The sequence below is a fragment of the Oryctolagus cuniculus genome, chromosome 20, assembly GCF_051225735.1.
Source record: "Oryctolagus cuniculus isolate XC-2025 breed Fujian yellow rabbit chromosome 20, ASM5122573v1, whole genome shotgun sequence".
Taxonomy (NCBI): domain Eukaryota; kingdom Metazoa; phylum Chordata; class Mammalia; order Lagomorpha; family Leporidae; genus Oryctolagus; species Oryctolagus cuniculus.
The window spans coordinates 38,970,291-38,995,501 of record NC_142886.1 but is presented as its reverse complement, the minus strand read 5'-3'; the positions used below and the strand labels follow the sequence as shown (position 1 = coordinate 38,995,501).

Below are 25,211 nucleotides of genomic sequence, written 5' to 3'. Positions count from 1 at the left end.
TAATTCACTCCCCAAATACCTGCAACAGCCAGGGCTGGGCAAAGCAGAAGCCAGGAGCCCAGAACTCAGTTTGGGTCTCCCACATGGGTAGCGAGGATTCAAGTACTTGAGCCACTACCTGCTGCCTCAAAGGGTATACATTAACAGAAAACTGGATCAGAAGTAGAAGAGCCAAGACTTGAACCAGGAACTCTGATATGAGATGTGGGAATCCCAAGTGGCTAACTAACTGCTGGGCCAAATGCCTGGCCCCTATTCTTTAACAATGTAATTTGTTGACCATTTGTTAATTTCAATGTTGTCAAAACTATTAATTTCTTTTTTTTATAAATTTTTTTATTTGACAGGTAGTTATAGACAGTGAGAGAGAGAGAGAGAGAGAAAGGTTTTCCTTCTGTTGGTTCAACCCCCAAATGGCCGCTGCGGCCGGGGCTGTGCTGACCTGAAGCCAGGAGCCAGGCACTTCTTCCTGGTCTCCCATGCGGGTGCAGGTGCCCAAGCACTTGGGCCACAGCGGAGAGCTGGACTGGAAGAGGACCAGTCGGGACTAGAACCCAGTGCCCTATGGGATGCTGGCACTGCAAGGCAGAGGATTAATCGAGTGAGCCACAGCGCCAACCCCAGAACTATTAATTTCTTTTTTATGGATAGTACTGTTTTGTATGTTAAGAAATTCTTTTACTAGATCAGAAAGATAATTGCCATATATTATATCCGAAAACTTTAAAGACATATAAACAGTTAAATGGAAAAAAGTCCTTTGTCCTATCATGTTGCTGCAATTTATCAAAGATATTTAGCTTTGAAAATTTATATTAAAACAAATTAGAAAAGAAATGGGGTCACTGAAACATAAATATTTAAGTGTATTTCTTTATCTCTACGAAGAGTTATCCTCCTTTAGGAAAGCTTCTATGACCATCTTACCTTTTCTTGTCATTGGTCCTAACTGATGATACAGTGTTCAGTCTTTAACTGTCCTTTTATAATTTCCTATCATACAATCAGAGTTTTCCTCATTGGAAGAAAATCCAAGAGCATATAATCCAACTTATATTAAAAACCGAGGAAATGAAGTCTAGAAGAGGCCACGTGCGCGCTCACACTGTGTTGCTATCAAGTAGTGGAGCTGATCCTCAAGCTCCAGTCTTTTGGTTTAAATTCTGGCATTCTTTAAGCTACGTCATACTTTTTTTGTCTTCTGTGAATTATAAGGGTTGGAGTCGATGTTCACGCCCTCTGCTTCTTCTACTTCTTCTTTCCTCCTCTGCAGACTAACATTTGAACTCAAATGTACTGGTGGAGTAAGGAGAGATGTAACTTTTCCTTTCTTCTTCAAATATCTAATGAGTGTTTGCTATGTACCAGGCACTAGAGGTGTTTAGTACACAAGATGCCGCCCTTGTCTTCAAGGGGTGTAGTTTGTTGGAGGAGTTAACAAGCAATAGACTGTTGTGTTTTTACCCCATGAGAATAATCACAAGGGATAATCACAGGGATTCTGTAAGCATATAGGAGAATACATAGCTTGATCTTTGTGAGTCATGTTCAAATCATGAAAGATGTGATATCTAGGTTCTCTTTTTAGACATCTAAATATCTGGGCAGGAGTTGTGGTGCAGCAGATTAAATCGCCACTTGGAATTTGCACATCCCATATCAGAGGACAGTTTGAGTCCTGCATACCTCACTTCCCATCCAGCTTCCTGCTAATGTTCCTGGGAGGATACTGGATTATCATGGCCCAGGTATTTGGGTCCCTGGTACCCATGTAGGGGACTCAGATGGAATTCGAGGCTTCTACCTTCAGCTTGACCCAGCCCCAGCTATTGGGGGCATTTGGTGAGTGAACCAGCAGATGGGAAATCTCTCTCTGTCTCCCTCCTCTAGGCCTTTCAAATAAATAAGTATTTTAAAAATCCATTTATCAGAACAGGATAGTGGTTCTGGTTATTAAATGATTAATACTTGTTCATACAAACCCTTTGTTTAGAAATAACTGGTTTCGGGGCCAGCGCCGTGGCACAGTAGGTTAATTTCCCACCTGCGGTTCCAGCATCCCATATGGGCACTGGTTCTAGTCCTGGCTGCTCCATTTCCCATCCATCTGTCTGCTGTGGCCTGAGAAGGCAGTAGAAGATGGCCCACTTGGGCCCTTGCACCCACGTGGGAGACCCAGAAGAAGCTCCTGGCTCCGGATTGGTGCAGCTCTGGCCGTTGCAGCCAATTGGGGAGTGAACCATCAGATAGAAGACCTCTCTCTCTCTCTGCCTCTCCTTTCTCTGTGTAAATCTGACTTTCAAATAAAATAATAAATCTTTAAAAAAAGAAATAACTGGTTTCCCTTAGACTAATGAGTATTTCATAAATTTTTTGTTGAGCTGTCCTGATTTTTCCAGGGAGATAATAAGTCTTTGAAAGAGAAAAATTTGAAAGGTTCGTTCAGGATTATTTACACCTCTGTTGGGGCTACTATCACCCAGTGTAGTCAGTTATCTTCAAATAACTGGTTTTTTTTAAAAGATTTTATTTATTTGGCCGGCGCCACGGCTCACTAGGCTAATCCTCCGCCTTGCGGCACCAGCACACCGGGTTCTAGTCCCGGTCGGGGCGCCGGATTCTGTCCCAGTTGCCCCTCTTCCAGGCCAGCTCTCTGCTGTGGCCCGGGAGTGCAGTGGAGGATGGCCCAGGTCCTTGGGCCCTGCACCCCATGGGAGACCAGGAGAAACACCTGGCTGCTGCCATCGGATCAGCACGGTGCGCCGGCCGCCGCGCGGCGGTCATTGGAGAGTGAACCAACAGCAAAGGAAGACCTTTCTCTCTGTCTCTCTCTCTCACTGTCCACTCTGCCTGTAAAAAAAAAAAAAAAAAAAAAAAAAAAAAAATTATTTACTTGAAAGTCAGAGTTACAGAGAGGCAGAGGCAGAGAGGGAGAGTGTGTGTGTATCTTCATCCGATGATTCATTCCCCAAATAACCGCAATGGCCAGAGCTGAGCCAATCCGAAGCCAGGAGTCAGGAGCTTCTCCAGGTCTCCCACACAGGTGCAGGGGCCCAAGGACTTGGGCCATCTTCTGCTGCTTTCCCAGGCCATAGCAGAGAGCTGGATCAGAAGTGGAACAGCCAGGACCCGAACTGGTGCCCATTTGGGATGCCAACACTGCAGGCAGTGCCTTTACCTGCTATGCCACAGCACTGGCCCCATAACTTAATTTGTTTAAAGAAAGATTCTCTGACAGCAAGGAGTACTTGAGAGCACAGCTGAAGGAAGTAATAACCAGAGCCTTCTTGCCAGGGAAATAATGCATTCCCATATAGGAGAGACTAAATTTTACCTGATAGGTAACTTCCCACAGTCCAGCCCAGTAAAAATCTGTCTGGAAATTACTGACTTCTAATAAGCTACATATAGAATTGATTCCTATAATAATAGTATTACTATTAAGCAGCAATAAATTACCATTTTAGATGAATTTTAAAAATTTATTTGGCAGACAACACTTCCATCTGATGCTTCATTCCCCAAATGCCCACAGTGGCTGGGACAGGAGCTGGAAACCCAGTCCAGGTATCTCCTTCAGGTAGCAGAAATATAATTCTTGAGCCATCACTGCTGCCTCCTGTGGTCTGCATTAACAGGAAGCTGAAATTGGAATCCGAGCCGAGACATGGACCCAAGCACTACAATTTGGAATATGGGTGCTTTAATTGCTAGGCCAAATGCTCAACCCGTTAAATGTGTTTTGATCACTGTTTTATACTTTAACATGGCTATCTCTAAATTCATGGCCAAAATAAAAGTTTGTTTTCCATATTTTCATTCCAGTATGTAAGAAGGTGTATACCATATACCAGGAACAGATTATTTTAAATCCCTTGATATCAACTCTTTTTAGTTGAGTCAACCATTTTTTGAACCCACATTTTTCCAACTTGATCATAGTTAATATAAAAGAAGGATGCTTACCATGTATAGAAATTCTTGTTTGAAGTGATATTTAAGTGTGTTAACATTTGTTTATCAATTTTAAGATGTATTTTTGTTATAGGGGCCAAGTTTAGAAAATATTTTGGCCATTCCGCTCACGTAACTAATGTCAGATGGTCACATGATTATCAGTGGGTTATTTCTATTGGTGGAGCAGATCACTCTGTCTTTCAGTGGAAGTTTATTCCAGAAAGAAAACTGAAAGATGCTCTTCACATTGCACCCCAAGGTGAGTACTACACATTGCCTGAACACTTTCCCTTCCAAATAACTTTTCAATGACCTCAATGTAACAGATTTACTATTGAAGTATAATCTAGTCTTATAAGTTAACAGTGTAGTTTGTTACCAGCAGAAACTTCTACTTAAAGTATTAAGTCTATATGTTTAAAGTCAGATATCACAGAACACGGACTACATAAAGTAATTTGGTTGCATTTTAATCTGTCAAAACATAAATGGAGAAACAGCTATGTTAGCAAAAATAAAATTAAAAAAAACACTTAATGTATCCTCTGCAAGATGGGTGCCTAAGTTTTGTTTATGCTTTCTTTTGATAAAGAAAAATGTGTAATGTAAAATCACCTGTTACATATAGAATTTTTTAGCTATTTTTCATGTTAACTATAGGTTATATCCACTTATATTTGCACAGACATTTAAATTTGATGTAGCGGTCATTGGGGAGCCAGTGAAGGGATTTAAAGGAACTATTGATTTTGCAGTGAGTGGAGAGGAAGATAATCTGTAGTGCAGTTTACTGACATCTGTGTCACTTGAATAGGTAATTTCATTTGATTGTTTTATGGCTTGTCTCATTTCAACTGACAACGTCAACTCTTCATCATTAACTTTACAGTGCTGTTTTGAAAATGAGTCTTCTTTAAACAAGTAACATTTGATTCTTAAAAATTCCAGAAAGTCTGGCTGATTCTAATAGTGATGAGTCAGATTCAGATCTGTCTGATGTTCCAGAACTGGATTCTGAAATTGAACAAGAGACACAGCTCACCTACCGACGGCAGGTAATTTCTGTTATCACACAACTTTCCCTGAAAAGTCATTTGTTCTTTATCTTGTTCCCATTGCTCATTTATTGTTACCTTTTGTCATTTTAGTTTCCCAAGCAATATCTAACTATTTCAGTTTCCCACTTCAGAATTTAACATACACGTCTGTAAAATGTTATATTAAACACTTGATATTACTGAGTATGTCTGTGTTCTGTTTCTTATAGATTTTTGTCAGAGTATACTCTTAATTTATTCTCTTTGAAGTATTCTCTTATGAAGTATAAAAATTTCTTGGAATAGTAAATATGTATTTGTCAATGTGATACCTAGAAAATGTGCATTAGTTTGTTCTTTTCTAAGAAGCAAATTTCATGAATATTTATCCTTGAGAAAGTTGTTAAAGCTGCTGAACAGTAACCACAATGTCTGAAAATTGCATTAGGAATATATGAATGTCTTTATTGATATTTATTCTAAGAATGCTCCTACTTATATACGTTTTCTTAAAGGTTTACAAAGAAGATCTACCTCAGCTTAAAGAGCAATGCAAAGAGAAGCAAAAGAGTGCTACTTCTAAAAGAAGAGAGCGGGCTCCAGGAAACAGTATCCGCTTACACTTTGTTCATGGGTATAAAACAGCTGTTCTTCTCTTACGTGCTTGAATTGTGGTCCACACTTACTAGCTGGGTGACTGGGCGTTCACTCAACTTCTCTGTGCCTCTCTTTTCCCATCTGTAAAATGGAGAAAATAGCTCCTATGCATAAGGCTGTGAGGAGGAGGAAATAAGGCAGTGCTGATGGTGACTTTCACACTTGCCTGGCATTTAATGAGCACTCTAGAAGTGTTTATTAAATAAAATTTAAAATTTGTCTTATTAAAGTATAGTGTAATATTTAGACATGAACCTCTTCTATTTTAACAGATGAGAATAGATAAAATTAAGAAATAATCCTCTCTACTACATTTATCTAATTTGGAATGATATCGTGACTTCTTTTCACCTGAGCATTTTGGCTTTCATATTTTAATTTCTTTGAAATATAGTTTCTGGATTCTCTTAGAACATCTGGCAATATAGGTCTCCCAATTTAGGCTGGCAGCAGCAGATTGTCCAATCTTGGTCTTTCCTACTCCTTACTCAGCACTCATTTTCTTACTTGATTGAGAATACTTTCTATTTTACTTTTTAAAAAGATTTATTTTATTTATTTGAAAGGCAGAGTTACAGAGAGGCAGAAGCAGAGAAAGCGAGCAAGAGCCTCCATCTGCTGGTTCACTCCCCAAATGGCTGCAACAGCCAGAGCTGAGCCAACCCAAATCCAGGAGCCAGGAGCTTCTTCCAGGTCTCTCATGTGGTTGCAGGGGCCCAAGGACTTGAACCATCTTCCCAGGCACATTAGTAGGGAGCTAGATTGGAAGTGGAGCAGCCAGGACTGGAACCACAACTCATATGGGACGCAGGCACTACAGGTGGTGGCTTTACCCACTACACCACAGCACTGGCCCTGATGATACTTTTAAAAACTTGGAAAAATAATTATTTAGTAAAAGTATTTTTATTCAGTGTTAAAATAGGCAGTGTTTCTATGTAGTTGTGTTTTATGATTGTGTGTGTGTTTTTAAGATTTATTTATTTATTTGAAAGGCAAAGTGACAGGAAAGAAAAAGAGAGAACTTCTATCTGCTGATTCACTCCCCAAATGACCGCAGTAGTCAGGCTGGGCCAGGCCAAAGCCGGGAGCCTGGAACTCCAACAGGCCTCCCATGTGCATAGCTTGAGCTATCTTCGGCTGCCTTCCCAGGTGTATTATAGCTAGGAGCTGGATTGGAAGTGGAGCAACCAGGACTGATGCACTAATATGAGGTTCCAACATCACAAGTGGCAGCTTAACCCGCAGTGCCACAATGCTATCATCAAATATATTTGAAGTATAAGCAAAGTTTCTCTAAGTGAAATTATATTGACTGTTTGAATAATATTTGGAGAGTGAGAATTTGTCACCAATGCTTGAATGCCATTTCAGATGCCCACATCTCATGTTGGAGTGCTTAGGTTCAAGTCCCAGTTCTGCTTCTGCTTCCATTTAAGCTCTTGGCTCTTGGTTTCAACCTGGTCCAACCCCAGCTGTTGCAGGCTTTTGGATAGTGAACCAATGGATAGGAGACCTGCCCACCTCTACTTGTTGAATAAAATTAACTTTAAAAATTTTTAACAGATTTGGCTACTTTTTCCTGGATGATTATAATATTTAAAATTTTTGCTTACTTTATAAAAGGGCTTTTACAGCCCCCCAAAAATTGCTTAAACTTATTTTGAGGATATATATTCTGATGATTCAAATGTGTATAAAACTGTAGTTTGAAAATAAAACTCCTGCTTCTCCCCTCCCAGTCACTATTTCCCTTTCCACAAGTAGTCACTGTTACTGAGTTTCAGAAACATGTATGCATATAAAAAATACAAATTTGATTTCTTCTCTTTTATTTGTAAAAAGCACATTTTTGTTTTATACTATATAAGCTAATATTATACATAGTATAAATAGTAGTGTACTGTTATATTTTTCTGCGTCTTATTTGTTTTACTCAGTATTATAGTTTGGATTGACTTATTTGTAATAAAAGTTTGTGAGATCTGAAATTGTAGTATTTTCTTTCTATTGTTAATTATCCTGTGAAAGTGAAATTGAATGACACACCTAAAAGGTACCTGCTTCTCTATATATACTGTATTGATCAGATGTAATTAATTATACATGATTTGTTTTCTGTGTTAGTTACAGAGGTTATGACTGTCGAAGTAATCTGTTTTATACTCAAATTGGTGAAATTGTGTACCATGTGGCAGCAGTGGGTGTCATTTATAATCGACAACAGAATACACAGCGTTTTTACCTAGGTCATGACGATGATATTCTCTGCCTGGCTATTCATCCTCTGAAAGACTATGTGGCAACAGGCCAGGTACGTTTCTTTAAAAGACTGTGTGACAATGAGCCAGATAGGTTAGAACCTTTTTTGATTGTAAAGTTGGATTTTTCTACTTTTGTATATAAGGGTCTTCAGAATGTTCATGGGAAATATGTATTATTTAAAAGCATGAATTTAAAAGTATTTTTCACCAAAATAAGCATGTTTTAATTTCCATTTTCTATGAACTTTTTGAAATACCCTCGCTCACGCAGGCATGTTTGTGTGTTTCTATATGCCTATATATGAAAAGTGTTCTGGAAAGTGAAGAATAACTAATTTTTTAGAATAGATTATATTCTCATAAATGAAATTTACCCCAACTTTATTCCTTATAAATTTATTATTTTCAATTTTTATTATTTTAATCAGACTTTGGAACTAAAATTCAGGCTTGTTTTTAATCAGGACATTAATTTTTTGAATTTGTGAGTAAAATTATAGGAAACAAAGACTAGAAATCTGGCTTCTTTAGATACTTTCAACAAATGTCTGTGACAGAGTGATTTTTTCTTAATTTTCCTACCATGGCAGCAACCTGTTCAAACTTTCTGAAATAGAAAGCAGAAGTATTGAAATAGAAAGCACTGAGAAAATTCTTAACTGATAACAATAATGTAGGGATATTACTAGAAAAGGAAGATTTTTACTATATGTAAGCACTTTACTAATATCTTATTGTATATTCATTTTATTCTCACCTCAACCGTATGAGAGTAAAATTATTTCCCCCATTTTACAAATGAAGTTTAGGTTTATTTAGTGAAATTAAATAATGTGTTCTAGATCACTTGGCTAATAGTATAGCCTCAAGCCTGTTGTCTGCTTTAAATATTATGCAAATGCGTCTTCTAGGATGTATGGAGCTTCCTTGAAAGGAGCAAATACTCTTTTCCTTCCTTCTTACCATCCTTTGTGCTTTACCTTGCTCCTTCTTTCTCCCTTTCTCCTTCCCTACCCTTTCCTCCCTCCTTTTTCCCATTCATTCTAAAATATTCATCATATGTGTACTGAGATATGTGCTGCAAATGTAAAAGTAAATAAGACATCTTATTGCCATGGTAAAGATTCATATTTTTTAAAGATTGATTGATTTAAAAGTCAGATTAGGCCGGCGCCACGGCTCAGTAGGCTAATCCTCCGCCTGTGGCGCCGGCACACAGGGTTCTAGTCCCGGTCGGGGCACCGGATTCTGTCCCAGTTGCCCCTCTTCCAGTCCAGCTCTCTGCTGTGGCCCGGGAGTGCAGTGGAGGATGGCCCAAGTACTTGGGCCCTGCACCCCATGGGAGACCAGGAGAAGCACCTGGCTCCTGGCCTCAGATCAGCGTGGTGCACTGGCCACAGCGGCCATTGGAGTGTGAACCAATGGAAAAGGAAGACCTTTGTCTCTGTCTCTGTCTCTGTCTCTGTCTACTCTGGCTGTTACCAAAAAAAAAAAAAAAAAAAAAAACAGATTAGAGGGGAGGGGGGGAGTAGAGAGAGAGAGGGAGAGAGATCTTCCATCCACTGGGTCACCCCCCAAATGTTGCAATGGTCAGAACTGGACCAAGCCAAAGCCAGGAGCCAGGAACTTCATTTGTGTCTCCCACATGGGTGTCAGGTGCTAGCTTGAAGCAGAGCAGCTGAGACATGAACTGACACCCATGTGGGATGCCACCATTGCAGGAGGTGGCTTAAACCACCACACCACAACACCAGCTCCAGAAATTTACATTCTTGAAACTGTGATACAGTCTCATGAGTACATATCAGAGCTTTTCAGCCTTGGCACTGTTGTTGTTTGGGGTCAGATAATTGTTGGGGGAAGCTGACCTATATGTTGTAGGATATTCAACAGCATACCTGGCTTGTACCCACCAGGTGCCAGTAACACCTGACTTCCTTAGTTGTAACAACCAAAAATATCTCTAGGCAGTGTCATATGATCTCTAGGAGGCAAAGTCACCCTGCTCCTCAATGTGGAGCTTTGTATAAGGTCTGGTAGCAATGTAATGATGGATAGATTATGCCTCATTAGAGAAAACTCTCACAGAGATGATAACATTTGAGCTGAACAGTTAATCTGGCAGAGGGGAAATTGGAGGAAACATTCAAAATGTATTTTTTTTAAAGATGTATTTATTTATTTGAAAGTGTTACACAGAGAGAGGAGAGGCAGAGAGAGAGGTCTTCCATCCAATGGTTCACTCCCCAATTGGCCGCAACAGCTGGAGCTGCGCCGATCTGAAGCCAGGAGCTTTTCTGGGCCTCCCACGCGGGTGTAGGGGCCCAAGGACTTGGGCCATCTTCTTCTGCTTTCCCAGACCACAGCAGAGAGCTGGATCAGAAGTGGAGCAGCTGGGTCTCGAACCACTGCCCGTATGGGATCCCAGTGCTTCAGGCCAGGGTGTTAACCCACTGCACTATTGTGCTGGCCCCCAAAATGTATTATAACATGTGTGAAAGTGGGGCAAAGAAAGCACAGTTTATTTTAAAAACTGTGAGTATCCCACAGTATTCAAATCAGAGCTCATGATAACTTCAAGGGCATCATTTTCTTTTAAAGATTTATTTATTTGAGTCAGAGTTACACAGAGAGAAGAAGAGGCAGAGAGAGAGAGAGAGAGAGAGATCTTCCATCAGCTTGTTCACTCCCAAATTGGCCACTACGGCTAGAGCTGCACCCATCCGAGACCAGGAGCCAAGAGCCTCCTTCAGGTCTCCCATGCGGGTGCAGGGGCACAAGCACTTGGCCCATCTTCTACTACTTTCCCAGGCCAGAGCAGAGAGCTGGATTGGAAGTGGAGCAGTCAGGACTTGAACCAGGATGCTGGCACTGTAGGCGGCAGCTTTACCCACTATGCCACAGTGCCGACCCCATCAAGTGCATCATTTACTTTCAGTTTGTGTAAATGATTCCTCTTGCAGCGTAGTTTTGTGCCCATGTGTGAAGGCAAGGAGTTTGAATTTTATTCCAGTACTATCAGAATGAAAACTGTAAAAAGTGACCATGTACTACCATGATTTTAGGAAATTCAGATAATATTAAATAAAAAGTCAGTAGGGCCCAGGACATCCCTGGGTACTTATCAAGCCATAGCTCCTTTGGCCCTGGCTTGTTTACACCACAACATATCTGTTTTAGGCATTGCATATTCAAGTCTTCTACAGTGGAGGCTCATTCTGTCTCCCCCTCTTTTCCCAGTGTTTTCCATTTCCTTCCTGTGTTGTATTACAGCCAACCAACTCCTCCTTTTTTATAGTTATAGATTTCAAAATAAATTTGTTAAACTTTTCATAAAAATATTTTTTAAAGATTTATTTTTTTATTTATTTGAAAGACAGAGTTAGAGAGAGGTAGAGACGGAGAGAAAGATCTTCCATCCGCTGGTTCACTCCCCCAGATGGCTACAATGGCCAGAGCTGCGCCGATCTGAAGCCAGGAGCCAGGAGCCAGGAGCTTCTCCCAGGTCTCCCACTTGGGTGCAGGGGTCCAAGAACTTGGGCCATCTTCTACTGCTTTCCCAGACCATAGCAAAGAGCTGGATCAGAAGAGGAACAGCCAGGACTAGAACTGGCGCCCATATGGGATGCCGGTGCTTCATCCAGGGCGTTATCCTGCTGCCCCACAGCCCCAGCCCCTATAAAAATATGTTAATGAAGTACTTCTGAAGCATTTTTTTCTAGTGTTGTCATTTGGAGAATAGTGCACATAGAATGACCCCTTGATGAGAACTGTGATTTTTTTTCCTAAGATTTACTTTATGTATTTAAAAGGTAGAGTGACAGAAGAGAGGGAGGGAGGGAGGGAGAGAGGGAGAGAGATGTCTTCCACCCACTGGGGGCCACTGCTGTGGCCAATAGAGGAGTGAATCAACGGATGAAGACCCCTCTCCCCTCTCCCCTCTCCCCTCTCCCCTCTCCCCTCTCCCCTCTCCCTCTCCTCCCCTCTCCCTCTCCCACTCCCTCTCCCTCCGCCTCTCTCTGCCTTTCTGTGCCTCTCCTTCTGTCTGTGTAACTCAGACTTTCAAATAAATAAATAAATCTTTTAAAAAACATCTTCTTCTGGGGCCAGCGCTGTGGGTTAACTCCCTGGCCTGAAGCACCGGCATCCCATATGGGCGCCAGTTCCAGACCTGGCTGCTCCACTTCTGATCCAGCTCTCTGCTATGGCCTGGGAAAGCAGTAGAAGATGGCCCAAGTCCTTGGGCGCCTACACCCGCGTGGGAGACCCCGAGGAAGCTCCTGGCTCCTGGCTTCGGATTGGCACAGCTCTGGCCATTGCAGCCAGTTGGGGAGTGAACCATCAGATGGAAGATCTCTGTCTCCGTCTGTCTGTCTGTCTGTCTGTCTCTCTCTGCCTCTCCTCTCTGTATAACTCTGACTTTTGAATAAATAAAATAAATATTAAAATAATAAATAAAATAAAAATAATATAAAAATAAAATATAAAATAAGAATAAAATATAAAATAAATCTTCTATCCTCTGGTTCACTCCCCAGATAGCTATAATGGCTGGGGCTAGGCCAGACTGAGACCAGAAACTCCATCTAGTCTCCCACATGGATGGCAGGGACCTAAGCACTTGGGCCATCCTCTGCTACTTTCCCAGGCGAATTAGCAGAGAAGTATGGGAAACAGAGCAGCTGGATTCAAACTGGTGCTCCAGGAGGGGTGGCAGCATTGTCAGTAGCAGGTTAACATACCGCACCATAATGCTGGCCCCAAGGAGTGTGATCTTAAGTGGAGGTAAAAGAACCTTAAGAAACCTTACCTGCCAGTTAATTTATATATTTCAACTTGAATAACTTGGCTAATTATATCATATTTTGGAAATTTTGTTTAACACAGCAAATATCTGTAAGTACTTTTCGTTCAAAAGCATCAGGTATTGTGGGGAAACAAAGATAACTCAGACTGGCTGCTACTATGAAGGGCTAATAATCTAGTCGAAGAGTTGAACAAGTGGGGCCGGTGCTATGGCATTTTCTGAAGGTCTATCTCTAGTACCATCTCTTCCATAAAGCCTTTCTCTATAATGTTTTCATTCTCATTAAGCATGTAACACCAGCTTATTTAATTGAAAACGTCCTGTTTTCTAAACAACACTACAGAATTTACTCCATGAATGTCTTAGTACTCATTGTATCTAGTATAGAAACCCTACAAATAATAGGTACTTAGTATACATTTATTATGTTTAAGGATGAAATATATACTATTTAGGAGTCACATAATTGTAGAACATTCCTATAAACACTGAGCTTAACTTCATTACCTTTTGAACTAATATTAAATATTAATCAAAAAATTAATCACATTTACAGCCTGTTTTATAAAATTCTATTTGAGTACATTTACAATTATTATCTTTTCTTTTGAATTGATTACTTGATCATTATATACTGTTCTTCCTTTTCTCATTTGTCCTAAAGTCTAACTTATTTGATGTAAGTTTAGCTGCTGCTGCTCATTTTTGTTTTCTGTTTGCATGGACTATCTTCCACTATGTAACTTTTAGATGGTATGTGTCTTTTTCTGGTGCCTTTCATTTTTTGAAATAAAAATGGAAGCACAACACATCAAAAAAATTCTGTTTGAGGATCTGGCATTTGTCACAGTAGTTAAGATGCTCCTTGGGATGCCTGCATCCCACATTGAGGCTCTGCTTCCAATTCCAGCTTCCTGCTGGTGTGCGTCCTGGCACACATGGAATGATGGCTCAAGTGCATGGGTCCCTGCCACCCACAAGGACCGCTCAGACTGAGTTTTGGGATCCTGGCTTCAGCCTGGCCCAGTCCCAGTTGTTTTGGGCATTTGAGGGGTGAATCAGCAGATGGAAGAGTTCCCAAATTCATTACAAAATGAAATGAAAAAAATTACATTTTATTTGATAAGCTTTTTTAGTAAATAAAGGCTGTAAAATTTCCTGTCTTATTTCCTTTTAACAGAAGTAAAAAAATAAATAATTGTTTTTATTTCAGGTGGGTAGGGATCCTTCGATTCACATATGGGATACAGAAACCATTAAGCCATTGTCAATATTGAAGGGCTACCACCAATATGGTGTCTGTGCTGTTGACTTCTCAGGTAAGACTGTTTTCTATCTCAGTAAGAATAACCAACATGCAGAGGCAATGCATGGTATTTTAATCTAAGTCTGTTACCTAAACTAGTCATTTAGATATGACCTTTGTAATTGCTATCAAATGTGCATGCTGTTGTCCTAATCAAACAAGATATGAAGTTATGAATTTTCTAGCTAGTTTATAATGAATATAATTTTTTATTTTTATTTAAATTTAAGTTGCCCATGTGTGTGTAATTAAATGTTCAATCAGGATAAATATATTTGTCTTTTCAATCATTTACCATTTCTTTATAGTGAAAGCATCCAAAATGGCTGTCTAGATTTTTAAATAGAGAAATGTACAGTAAATTAACATTATCTTCACCCTACTATGCAATAGAATCACAGAAAGAATTACTCTTGTCTAGCTATAACCTAGTACTCATTAATCTTTCCTAATCCCTCTTCACCTACTTCCTTCCCCAATGTCTGGTACTACAATTTTTAATTCTTTTCTTTACTTCTGTGAGATACTATTTACTTTTTTTAGAATCCATGTACAAGTAAGAGATCATGTGGTATTTGTCTTTCTTTACTTATTTCACTTAGCATAATGACCTTTAGTCCATCCATATTGTTGGAAGTGACAAGGTTTCATCCTTTTTATGATTAAGTAATAGTGTATATGCGTATATTGCGTATGTGCAATATATAATGTGTATATTGTGTATGTGCACCACATTTTCTTTATTCATTCATCACTTGACAGGCACTTAGGTTATCTCCTTATCCTGGCTATTATGAATGTGCTACAGTAAACAGGGATGCAGATCTTTCTTTGACCAATGAGTTTCATTTCCTTTGGATATATACCTAGAAATGGAATTGTTGAATCATATGGAAGTTCTATTTCTAGATCTTTGAGGAACCTCCATATTATTTTCCACAATGGCTGTACTAATTTACATTCCCATCAACAGTATGTGAGGGTTCCCTTTTCTCCACTTTCTTACCAACACTTGTTATTTTTATCTTTTTTGCTAATAGCAAATCTTACTGGAGTGAGGTGGTATAATTTTAATAGCCATTAAAATTAGCATGTTTCTATCACATTGAAAAATGTCTGTAGAACTCCTAGAATTATCTAAATTACCATTTGTAATGTGTATTTCTCATCTTTAGATAAGCCCTGCTTTTATTTAATGTTTTTTAATGTTTAAAGTTACAGGGTAAGCTTTGAAATATTTAGGGTGAAAGGTTAAGAAAGAAGAAAGGTGATAACTGAATTTTAAGACATTTCTGTAGACTGACAATTTCAAGTTGTCTTGTAAAACTAATTTCATGTTGTTTTGCTGTGAAATTTTTTAAAGATTTATTTATTTAATAAATTAATAAATAAATAAATAGAGAATGAGAGGCAGAGAGAGGGAGAGAGAGAGATCTTCCACCCACTGATTCACTCCCCAGTTGGCCACAACTGCCAGAGCTGCGCCAATCTGAAGCCAGGAGCCAGGAGCTTTCTCTGGGTCTCCCACGCAGGTGCACGGGCCCAAGGACTTGGACCATCTTCTACTGCTTTCCCAGGCCACAGCAGAGAGCTGGATTGGAAGTGAAGCAGCCAGGTCTCAAACCGTTGCGCATATGGGGTGTCGGCACCGTAGGCAGCAGTTCAGCCCACTACACCACAGCACCAGCCCCTGCTGTGAATTTAAAATTTTAATAACTAGGCCGGTGCCGCGGCTCACTTGGCTAATCCTCTGCCTGCGGTGCTGGCACCGCAGGTTCTAGTCCCGGTTGGGGCGCCAGGTACTAGTCCCAGTTGCTCCTCTTCTGGTCCAGCTCTCTGCTGTGGCCCAGGAGGGCAGTGAAGGATGGCCCAAGTGCTTGGGTCCCTGCTCCCGCATGGGAGACCAGGAGGAAGCACCCGGCACCTGGCTTTGGATCAGCGCAGCGCCGGCCGTAGCGGCCATTAGGGGAGTGAACCAACAGAAGGAAGACCTTTCTCTCTGTCTGTCTCTCACTGTCTATAACTCTACCTCTCAAAAAAAAATTTTAATAACTATACATATGCAGAGAAAGCTAGAGTGTGGGTTGGGAAGAGGGAGGAAGTGCCATTAATAAAGAATTTGAAATTAAGAAACTCTGAATTCGTGCTTTTTGTAACTCTGGCTGAAGTGGTAAGTTGTTAAATGCTACCAGTCATGTGGCCGGCGCCGCGGCTCACTAGGCTAATCCTCCGCCTAGCGGCGCCGGCACACCGGGTTCTAGTCCCGGTCGGGGCGCCGGATTCTGTCCCGGTTGCCCCTCTTCCAGGCCAGCCCTCTGCTGTGGCCAGGGAGTGCAGTGGAGGATGGCCCAGGTGCTTGGGCCCTGCACCCCATGGGAGACCAGGAAAAGCACCTGGCTCCTGGCTCCTGCCATCGGATCAGCGCGGTGCGCCGGCCGCAGCGCGCCGGCCGCGGCGGCCATTGGAGGGTGAACCAACGGCAAAGGAAGACCTTTCTCTCTGTCTCTCTCTCTCACTGTCCACTCTGCCTGTCCAAAAAAAAAAAAAAAAAAAAAAAAAAAATGCTACCAGTCATGAACATGAAAATGAATGGAAAACTAAATGGACCAATAAAAAAGCATCACAGTAGCAGCAAGGAGCTGCTGAGGTTTACAAAAAGCGTAGGACAGAGTGGAAAAGCCTTCACAGCCTACAGATGCATGTGTACTTGTCAGCATGTCTCATCAGTCATTTGTCTCAGTGGTTTGTCTAATATAGTCATTACTTGTTGCTTAGCAATAGTTACAACAAAAATAACCTTCACTAAAAGGAGTCATTATCAATGGCAATGTGTTTCTCTAACCTATGTGGTTGTCATTTGATCAGCTTTTCATAATCACAGAATTCTTACATCATAATAGAGTTCTTAAGGTAAATTTAATTGAAATAAATCTTTTCTTCCTTTCTTTTTCCTTTACATCCCATTTTTTCCATAGATTTTTTTTGCTTTTAATACATAATAATTGTGTGTATTTATGGATAACAGTGATGTTTCAACACATGCATATATTGCATCATAATCAGATCTGAGGAATTAACATATTTGGCACATTTATTACCTTCTCGCTCCCTTCCCCATCCCAGCCTAGTGGATACAGTCAGGTGAGAGGATAGCAGATAAGTTTAGATGATATGGCAGCAATTATTCCCTCCCCCTTATAAGTACTGGTTCTTTTATAGCTTTGTTTATGGCTAATATTTATTATTATTTCATCAAGTATTAAATATGGGACTTTGGTTCTGGAATATACTAATATACTGAATGTTTTCAGTCTTATGAATGCTAATGGTCAGTATATCTGCTTAATTTTCACAGCGGATGGGAAACGTTTGGCTTCAGCTGGGATAGATGACAGCCACACTATCGTGCTATGGGATTGGAAGAAAGGAGAGAAACTTTCATTAACAAGGTGGGGAAAACTTGGTAGTATTAGTTAATTTGGACTTAAAGGAATTTTTTAATTAAAACAATTCTAAAATCAAGCAAATATGTAACATTTTTTGTTGTTACCATCTTTAATTTAAACTATTGACTAAATAATGCAAGCATGATAAAAGACAAATGATTTCAGTATATTTGTCTTTTGTGAAACTGCTTTTTAATGTACGTATAATATGGCATTGGAAATAACTGTTACATAAAATCTTTAGTTCATGTGAATTCTGTGTATTATAGGTTGTTACATAGCCATTGGTGAGCATAATAAAATGCTCTCATTGTAAATTTAAATGAAAAAAGATACAGACACAGATCACAGATAAATTATTTTTATTTTCTCTTACATTTTTCTCCATTTTCTAAATTTTTTACAGTGAACCTTTTTTGTAATAAAAATACTAATACTTTTTTTTAAGATTTATTTTATTTATTTAAAAGACAGGGTTACAGAGAGAGGTAGAGACGGAGAGTGAGGTATTCCATCTGCTGGTTCACTCCCAAAATGACCGTAAGGCTGGAACTGAACCAATCTGAAGCCAGGAGCCAGGAATTTTTTTCAGGTTTCCCACGTGGGTGCAGGCCCAAGGACTTGGACCATCCTCTACTGCTTTCCCAGGCACATTAGCAGGGAGCTGGATCAGGAGTGGAGCAGCCGAGATTTGAACTGGTGCCCTTATGGGATGCCGGCACTGCAGGCTGGGGCTTTAACTCACTGCGCCACAGCGCTAATCCCAATATTAATTAAAGGAGGGAATAGTCAACACTGTCAGAAATTATTTCTTTAGCTTCTTGTTTCTTAGAATTAAGTTTTAAATACTTTTAAAATATAGATGCTCTATATGTAGATACTGCCCAAATAAAAGATAGTTTAAGAGAACTTTATAGCCGGCGCCGCGGCTCAGTAGGCTAATCCTCCGCCTAGCGGCGCCGGCACACCGGGTTCTAGTCCCGGTCGGGGCGCCGGATTCTGTCCCGGTTGCCCCTCTTCCAGGCCAGCCCTCTGCTGTGGCCAGGGAGTGCAGTGGAGGATGGCCCAGGTGCTTGGGCCCTGCACCCCATGGGAGACCAGGAAAAGCACCTGGCTCCTGGCTCCTGCCATCGGATCAGCGCGGTGCGCCGGCCGCAGCGCGCCGGCCGCGGCGGCCATTGGAGGGTGAACCAACGGCAAAGGAAGACCTTTCTCTCTGTCTCTCTCTCTCACTGTCCACTCTGCCTGTCAAAAAATAAAAAAAAAAAAAAAAAAAAAAAAAAAAGAGAACTTTATAGTTAGAAAGGTATATTAAGCTATAATAAAGTACTATAAAATATTTCCTTAACTCATTCGTGGGACAAATAGCATTCCCTATGCGCAGTGGTATAATAGATGTTATAGATGGTCTCCAAGGAAGTTCAGTGTTCACTGTTCCTATTTTTGAGGATTCTAGTTAGGCAGAGTTAACAGCGTAATAAAATAATGACAACGAACAAATGCAGATTACACAGCTCAAGCCTGAGACACAAGTGGGAAGAAAGTATTCATTAAGTGTAGTAATCAAGATAGGCAAAGGTTATTGTGGAAAGGCTGTATTTTTAAGGCTAAAACGTTTGCTGTTTATTTCAGAGGAAGTAAAGATAAGATTTTTGTTGTAAAGATGAACCCATATGTGCCTGATAAACTAATTACAGCTGGAATTAAACACATGAAATTCTGGCGTAGAGCAGGTAAGGAAGTGTTCCTTTTTCCTCCTTTAACTTTTAAGAAATTGTTACCTTTACAATTAATTTAGCTAAGTGTAATAAGGTGTCCTGGACTACATGTTAAAATAGAAAAGGAAAATTTGTAGAAAAATTGGTGAAATATGAATAAGGTGTAGAGCCCAGTTAATAGAAATGTACCAAACAGTCTACGGCCATACCACCCTGAACGCGCCCGATCTCGTCTGATCTTGGAAGCTAAGCAGGGTCGGGCCTGGTTAGTACTTGGATGGGAGAAATGTACCAAACATGTTGGTTTCTTAGTTTTGACAAATGTCTATGGTAATGTAAGCTGTTAACATAAATGGAAACTAGATGATAGGTATTCAGATATACTCTGTATTATATCTACATCTTTTCTGGAAATTTAAAATCATCCAAAATAAGTTAATTTTTAGAGTGATTCATTGTTGTCTTGGTGCATTTAAAACAAATATAAGGTTTTACCATCATTTATCAGATGCACTTAAGTAGCGTTCATATTTGCAAAAGAGTTAACATGACATTCATCAAGTGCTATCCAGATTCCTTCATTCGGTTGAAAGTATGTTTTGTAGTTGAAAATGAAAATGAAATGCTTTATAGAAATTACTCATATGCTATAAAATGATGTAAAAATGAAATGTTATGTTACCTTTGTCATTTGCAACTGGTAAATTACAAATGTGGAAGTTCATACTTTTAAGTAAAAACTGTTGTCTCTTTTCCAAATAGAATTTATTTATAAGTATACTGTTCTATCAGTGTGTTATCAAAGTATCAATAAATTTAAACCTTTCATAGAAGATATATAATAAAGGGAGAAATAAAACAAATTATACAGGTTGAGCACCCCAGTCTGAAAATCTGAAACCTGAAATGCTCCAAAATCCAAAACTTTTTGGGCGCTTATTTGACACCACAAGTATGGAAAATTCTGCAACCATAAAATTTTTTTCATAAAAAGCAATGTATAAAATTACCTGTAGACTATGTGTATCAGATATACATGAAACATGTGTTTAGACTTGAGTCCCATTGCAAAGATATCTCATTATGTACTATATGCAAATATTCCAAAGTCTAAAACATTTCTGGTCACATACATTTCAGATACGGGATATTTAACTTCTATTAGAAAACAATAGGCTTATTGAAGTTACTTTTCAAGTTCAAATAACTTTCAAGTTGTAAACTATGTAGACTGTGTAGTACTACTATGTAAACTACATAGGACACAAGCTGATTTTCAGATATGAATTGAATACTTTTCATAAACTCATCAGATCATAGAATTCAGTATGCATTTACAGAGTAAAAAAAAGTATTTCACATTTGTAGGTCAATTCTCACATATTAAACTTTTCATGGATATCTTGATCACTTGAAATTGTAAATACTCAGCAAGCAATATTTAGTATTTCTATCTTAGAGGGGAAAACTGTTTTGAATGTGTTTGTAATAAAAGATTTAAATAAAGGAAGTAGTTTTTGTTTTGTTTTGTTTTGTTTTGTTTTTACAGGCAGAGTGGACAGTGAGAGAGAGAGAAAGAGAGAGACAGAGAGAAAGGTCTTCCTTTGCCATTGGTTCACCCTCCAATGGCCGCCGCGGCCGGCGCGCTGCAGCCGGTGCACCGCGCTGATCCAATGGCAGGAGCCAGGTGCTTCTCCTGGTCTCCCATGGGGTGCAGGGCCCAATTACTTAGGCCATCCTCCACTGTACTCCCTGGCCACAGCAGAGAGCTGGCCTGGAAGAGGGGCAACTGGGACAGAATCCGGCACCCCGACCCGGGACGCGAACCCCGGGGTGCTGGCACCGCAAGGCGGAGGATTAGCCTAGTGAGCCGAGGCGCCGGCCAGGAAGTAGCTTTAAAATGATAGGATTTGCAATTGAATAACTTAAATGTCCTTAAATTTTGTTTTATATTTTTAATAGACCTGAAACCAAACCATAAAAGGGTAGATGTTAAAGCTTTTGGTGTAAATTTTAACCTTTTACTCTTGGAGTTCTAATTATAACCAAGTGGAAAATAAATACTCGCTTTCTTAATCAGACTAAGTTTTGTCTAAGTTTTGTAAAGTTTCAGGTAAACTGAATTAAAGGAGATAATTAGCTAAATGGAGCTGCTTGCCACCAGTCCCAGATCCAGGCTTTGAGAATTCTGAGTTAGGAGTCAAACCACTGAGAGACCTGTATTTTTCTTTTTAATTCTTATTATTAACATTTCTTTCTAATAAAATGAAATAACAGTTGAAAAGAACCTTCTTTGTAATTGTGCACATATTGGAAGTGGCACTTTTGTAATATCTTTTTGTGAACCAGGGGGAGGATTGATTGGAAGAAAAGGCTACATAGGCACTCTGGGGAAAAGTGACACAATGATGTGTGCAGTGTATGGATGGACTGAAGAGATGGCTTTTTCTGGAACATCTACAGGAGATGTGTGTATCTGGAGAGACATCTTTCTTGTAAAAACAGTTAAAGCGCATGATGGGCCAGTGTTCAGTATGCATGCATTAGAAAAAGTAAGTAATCTAAAGAGATTTTCAGTTAGGTATAATTTGATCATAGAGTGTAGAGCATTTTCAGAAGTAACCAAGCATTGCCTTTCTGCTTGGCTGGGCTGCCAGAAAATAGTCTGGGGTGTTCTAGTCCTTTTTGTTTCTCTTCTCAAACTTTTGAATACAGTTAAATAGATCTATTGTGTAAACATTTTTAACCTCATATTTATTAAGCCCTCACTATGTGTCAGAAATCCTAAGTGTTTTGTATATAGTAGTCAGTGCCCTTATTTCCCCCATTCTTAAAAGATGAGGTTATGAAGACTCTAGGAGACTATACTATTATATAATTTGCTGAAAGTGGTAGATCTAGCTTATTGTTCCAAATTAGAAACTATGTTTTCAGAGTCCTATTCTAAAAGTAGAATGTTTATTGTTTATTATCACTGTAAATATTTTTGCAAGATCTGTGTTGTTTTTTAAAAAAAAAAAAGGCATAATGACACCCTGGGAAAGTAAACTGTGAATCTTCATTTCTTTTTTTAAGATTATTTATTTATTTAGAAACAGTTACAGAGAAAGAAGGAAAGACAAATCTTCCATCTGCTGGCTCACTCCCTAAAATGGCCACAACAGCTGAGGGTGGGTCAGGCTGAAGGCAGGAACCAGGAGCTTCTTCTAGGTCTCCCATGTGGATGAAGGGGCTGAAGCACTTGGGCCATCCTTTGCACTTTCCTAGGCATTTTAACAGGGATCTGGATTGGAAGTGGGATAGCCAGGACTCGAACAGGTGCCCATATGGAATACTGGTGTGCAGGTGGTGGCTTTACCCACTTTGCTACAGTGCCAGCCCCAGAATCTTCATTTCTCAACATTGATTTAGCTTTCTATGTTTGATTGATACATTTAGGTAGTATTGAAAATGCTAACATACATAATTTAAATGTTTTTTTAAGATTTATTTTATTTATTTGAAAGAGTTACAGAGAGAGGTAGAGACAGAGAGGTCTTCCACCTGCTGGTTCACTCCCCAGATGGCCGCATCAGCCAGAGCTGCACCGATCTGAAGCTGGGAGCCAGGAGCCTCTTCTGGGTCTCCCACGCAGGTGCAGGGGCCCAAGGACTTGGGCAATCTTTTGCTCTCCAGGCCACAGCAGAGAGCTGGATCAGAAAAGGAGCAGCCAGGGCTAGAACCAGTGTCCATATGGCATGCCTACACTTCAGGCCAGGGCTTTAACCTGCTGCCACCATGCTGGCCCCAATAATTTAAATGTTTTAAAGGATAAGGTTCTCACCAAAATATATTTCACAAATACATTTTTAAGGTATAACAAAGGTTAGTGTTTTAGACACTGTAAATGGTTTCTTGTCACCCAAAATACAAATAAAATCCTGCAAATGGGGCATTAGTAGTTTATGAGAATTACATTTAAATTTGAAGACCTTTTTGTAGACAGAAAAAAAAATAGAACTAGTAAGTTTGGCAGATTCATAATCTTTTTCTCAAAAAGCAGGTGATATTTGTATACATGATAAAATTTTTCTACAGAATCTACTGCCACAAACTAGTCCTGTGAAGAAAATTATTTTCTGTGTTACTAGTTGCTCAAATAAGTGCTGTTTTTATAAAACTGCCATTGCTGCTGCTCTTTGTTGTTGTTGTTATCGCTTCTAATTTAGATTAGAATTAGACTTGAAAGAAGGGTATACTTTCACTGATGCCCTTACTTCATCTTAAGTCAGTAGACACCTTCATAAATAGGAGATCACTGAGACAGTGTTCATAAACATGCTTCAGTCAGTGAATGTAGGGAGATCTTCATTGTGAAGGTGTCATGGATGGTGAACAGAGCCGTGCATAGTCTGAGTTAATTCAGAGTGGCGATAATCAACTTGAACATTGTATTGTGGACAGATACACAATGCAAAAATAAACCAAAGAATCACAACATATGTTATCCTTAACTGTTAGCCATCTTTTATAGATACCTTCAGTTTTCCCAAACGACTGATTATTTCTGTCATTTTAATACATCAGTGTTAACTTTGAGTCGGCAAAGATTACCTAACCAAATACCATTATCTTTGGTACTAAGTTTTACACCTTTTTTTTTTTTTTTTTTTTTGACAGGCAGAGTGGACAGTGAGAGAGAGAGACAGAGAGAAAGGTCTTCCTTTGCCATTGGTTCACCCTCCAATGGCCGCCGCGGCCGGCGCACCGCTCTGATCCGATGGCAGGAGCCAGGTACTTATCCTGGTCTCCCATGGGGTGCAGGGCCCAAGCACTTGGGCCATCCTCCACTGCACTCCTGGGCCACAGCAGAGAGCTGGCCTGGAAGAGGGGCAGCCGGGACAGAATCTGGCGTCCTGACCGGGACTAGAACCTGGTGTGCCGGCGCCGCAAGGCAGAGGATTAGCCTAGTGAGCCGTGGCGCCGGCCACACCTTTTAATAGTTATTGAAATGCAAAAACAAATAATGGATTCTTCTGTTAATCCCTATTATTTACATGCTGTAACTTTTAGCTATATTCTTTCTTCTAGAGTTTCTTAATGTCAAGAAAGTTATTTTTCATATAAAGATATTTATTAACATGAACCTTTTATTTTCATAGGGATTTGTAACTGGAGGAAAAGATGGTGTGGTAGCTCTTTGGGATGATACCTTTGAAAGATGTCTCAAGACATATGCTATAAAAAGAGCTGCATTGGCTCCAGGATCTAAAGGTGATCTGAGATTTAGCTTATTTGGAAGGAAAAGGATTATTTGCTCATTTGCTTGATCATGAGGTGGAACACATAGAATATATTTTTCCTTCTTTACTTGATGGATATCATCATTAAATGGAAGAAGTCACTTAAGTGGATACTAGCATCATTGCACTCCTTTCAAAAATCTGTTTTCTGTGATACACATGATAAAATATTAACAAAATATAAGATTATTAATACTAATTTTTAACTTTCAATTTTCCAAATAAAATTTCCATGTGAGTATAACATTTATTACAGACAGGAACTTGTTTTCCAAATGGGAATTTTGTTTCACCTTGGTCTTTTGATGACTCTACCTCTGTAGCCCCATTATTCCCTTTCCCTTTCCTTTCAGTGAATTTCTTCCTTTAAGGCACTGTACCTCATTCTTTCTGACCTCTAGTCCTTTCTACCTGATACTACTTCAGCCTAGAATTTGCCCTAACTCTTCCCTCCTGCTCTCTCCAATGTGACCACATTCTCATTTTTCAAATCTCAAATACAGTTTCCTCTAGGATGATTCTCCCCATTCTTATTTTCCTACTTTGGGTAAGCTCCTCACACACGATCTGTTTTCCTCTCTGTATGCTCTGTGAGGGCAGGAGTTGGGTCCCTCAACCACTGAAACCTGCTTAGGACACACTTTTATTTAATGAATATAAATTTCCAAAGTACAGCTTATGGATTACAATGGCTCCCCCCCCCCCAATAACTTCCCTCCCACCCGCAACCTTCCCCT

The 25,211-nt window shown here is 39.8% G+C and overlaps 1 protein-coding gene across 13 annotated transcripts in view; it reads left to right on the top strand.

Annotated features, from left to right (window-relative positions):
- Positions 1 to 25,211, top strand: part of EML5 (EMAP like 5) — a 173,485-nt gene that overhangs the window by 76,496 nt on the left and 71,778 nt on the right. For 11 of the 13 annotated variants that reach the window (XR_016226443.1, XR_016226442.1, XR_011385002.2 and 8 more), the window contains 9 exons: positions 4,049 to 4,216; positions 4,906 to 5,012; positions 5,510 to 5,628; positions 7,779 to 7,965; positions 13,936 to 14,041; positions 17,384 to 17,477; positions 19,107 to 19,207; positions 21,542 to 21,744; positions 24,334 to 24,445. Coding sequence is in view for 7 of the 13 variants with exons in the window: in XM_070065495.2 (XP_069921596.2) it covers positions 4,049 to 4,216; positions 4,906 to 5,012; positions 5,510 to 5,628; positions 7,779 to 7,965; positions 13,936 to 14,041; positions 17,384 to 17,477; positions 19,107 to 19,207; positions 21,542 to 21,744; positions 24,334 to 24,445 (1,197 nt within the window). In the remaining 6 variants the exon portion in view is untranslated. Of the gene's footprint in view, positions 1 to 1,647; positions 1,843 to 4,048; positions 4,217 to 4,647; positions 4,772 to 4,905; positions 5,013 to 5,509; positions 5,629 to 7,778; positions 7,966 to 13,935; positions 14,042 to 17,383; positions 17,478 to 19,106; positions 19,208 to 21,541; positions 21,745 to 24,333; positions 24,446 to 25,211 lie in introns of those variants that run through there. The other 2 variants (XM_089322063.1, XM_089322064.1) reach the window with 2 other exon arrangements.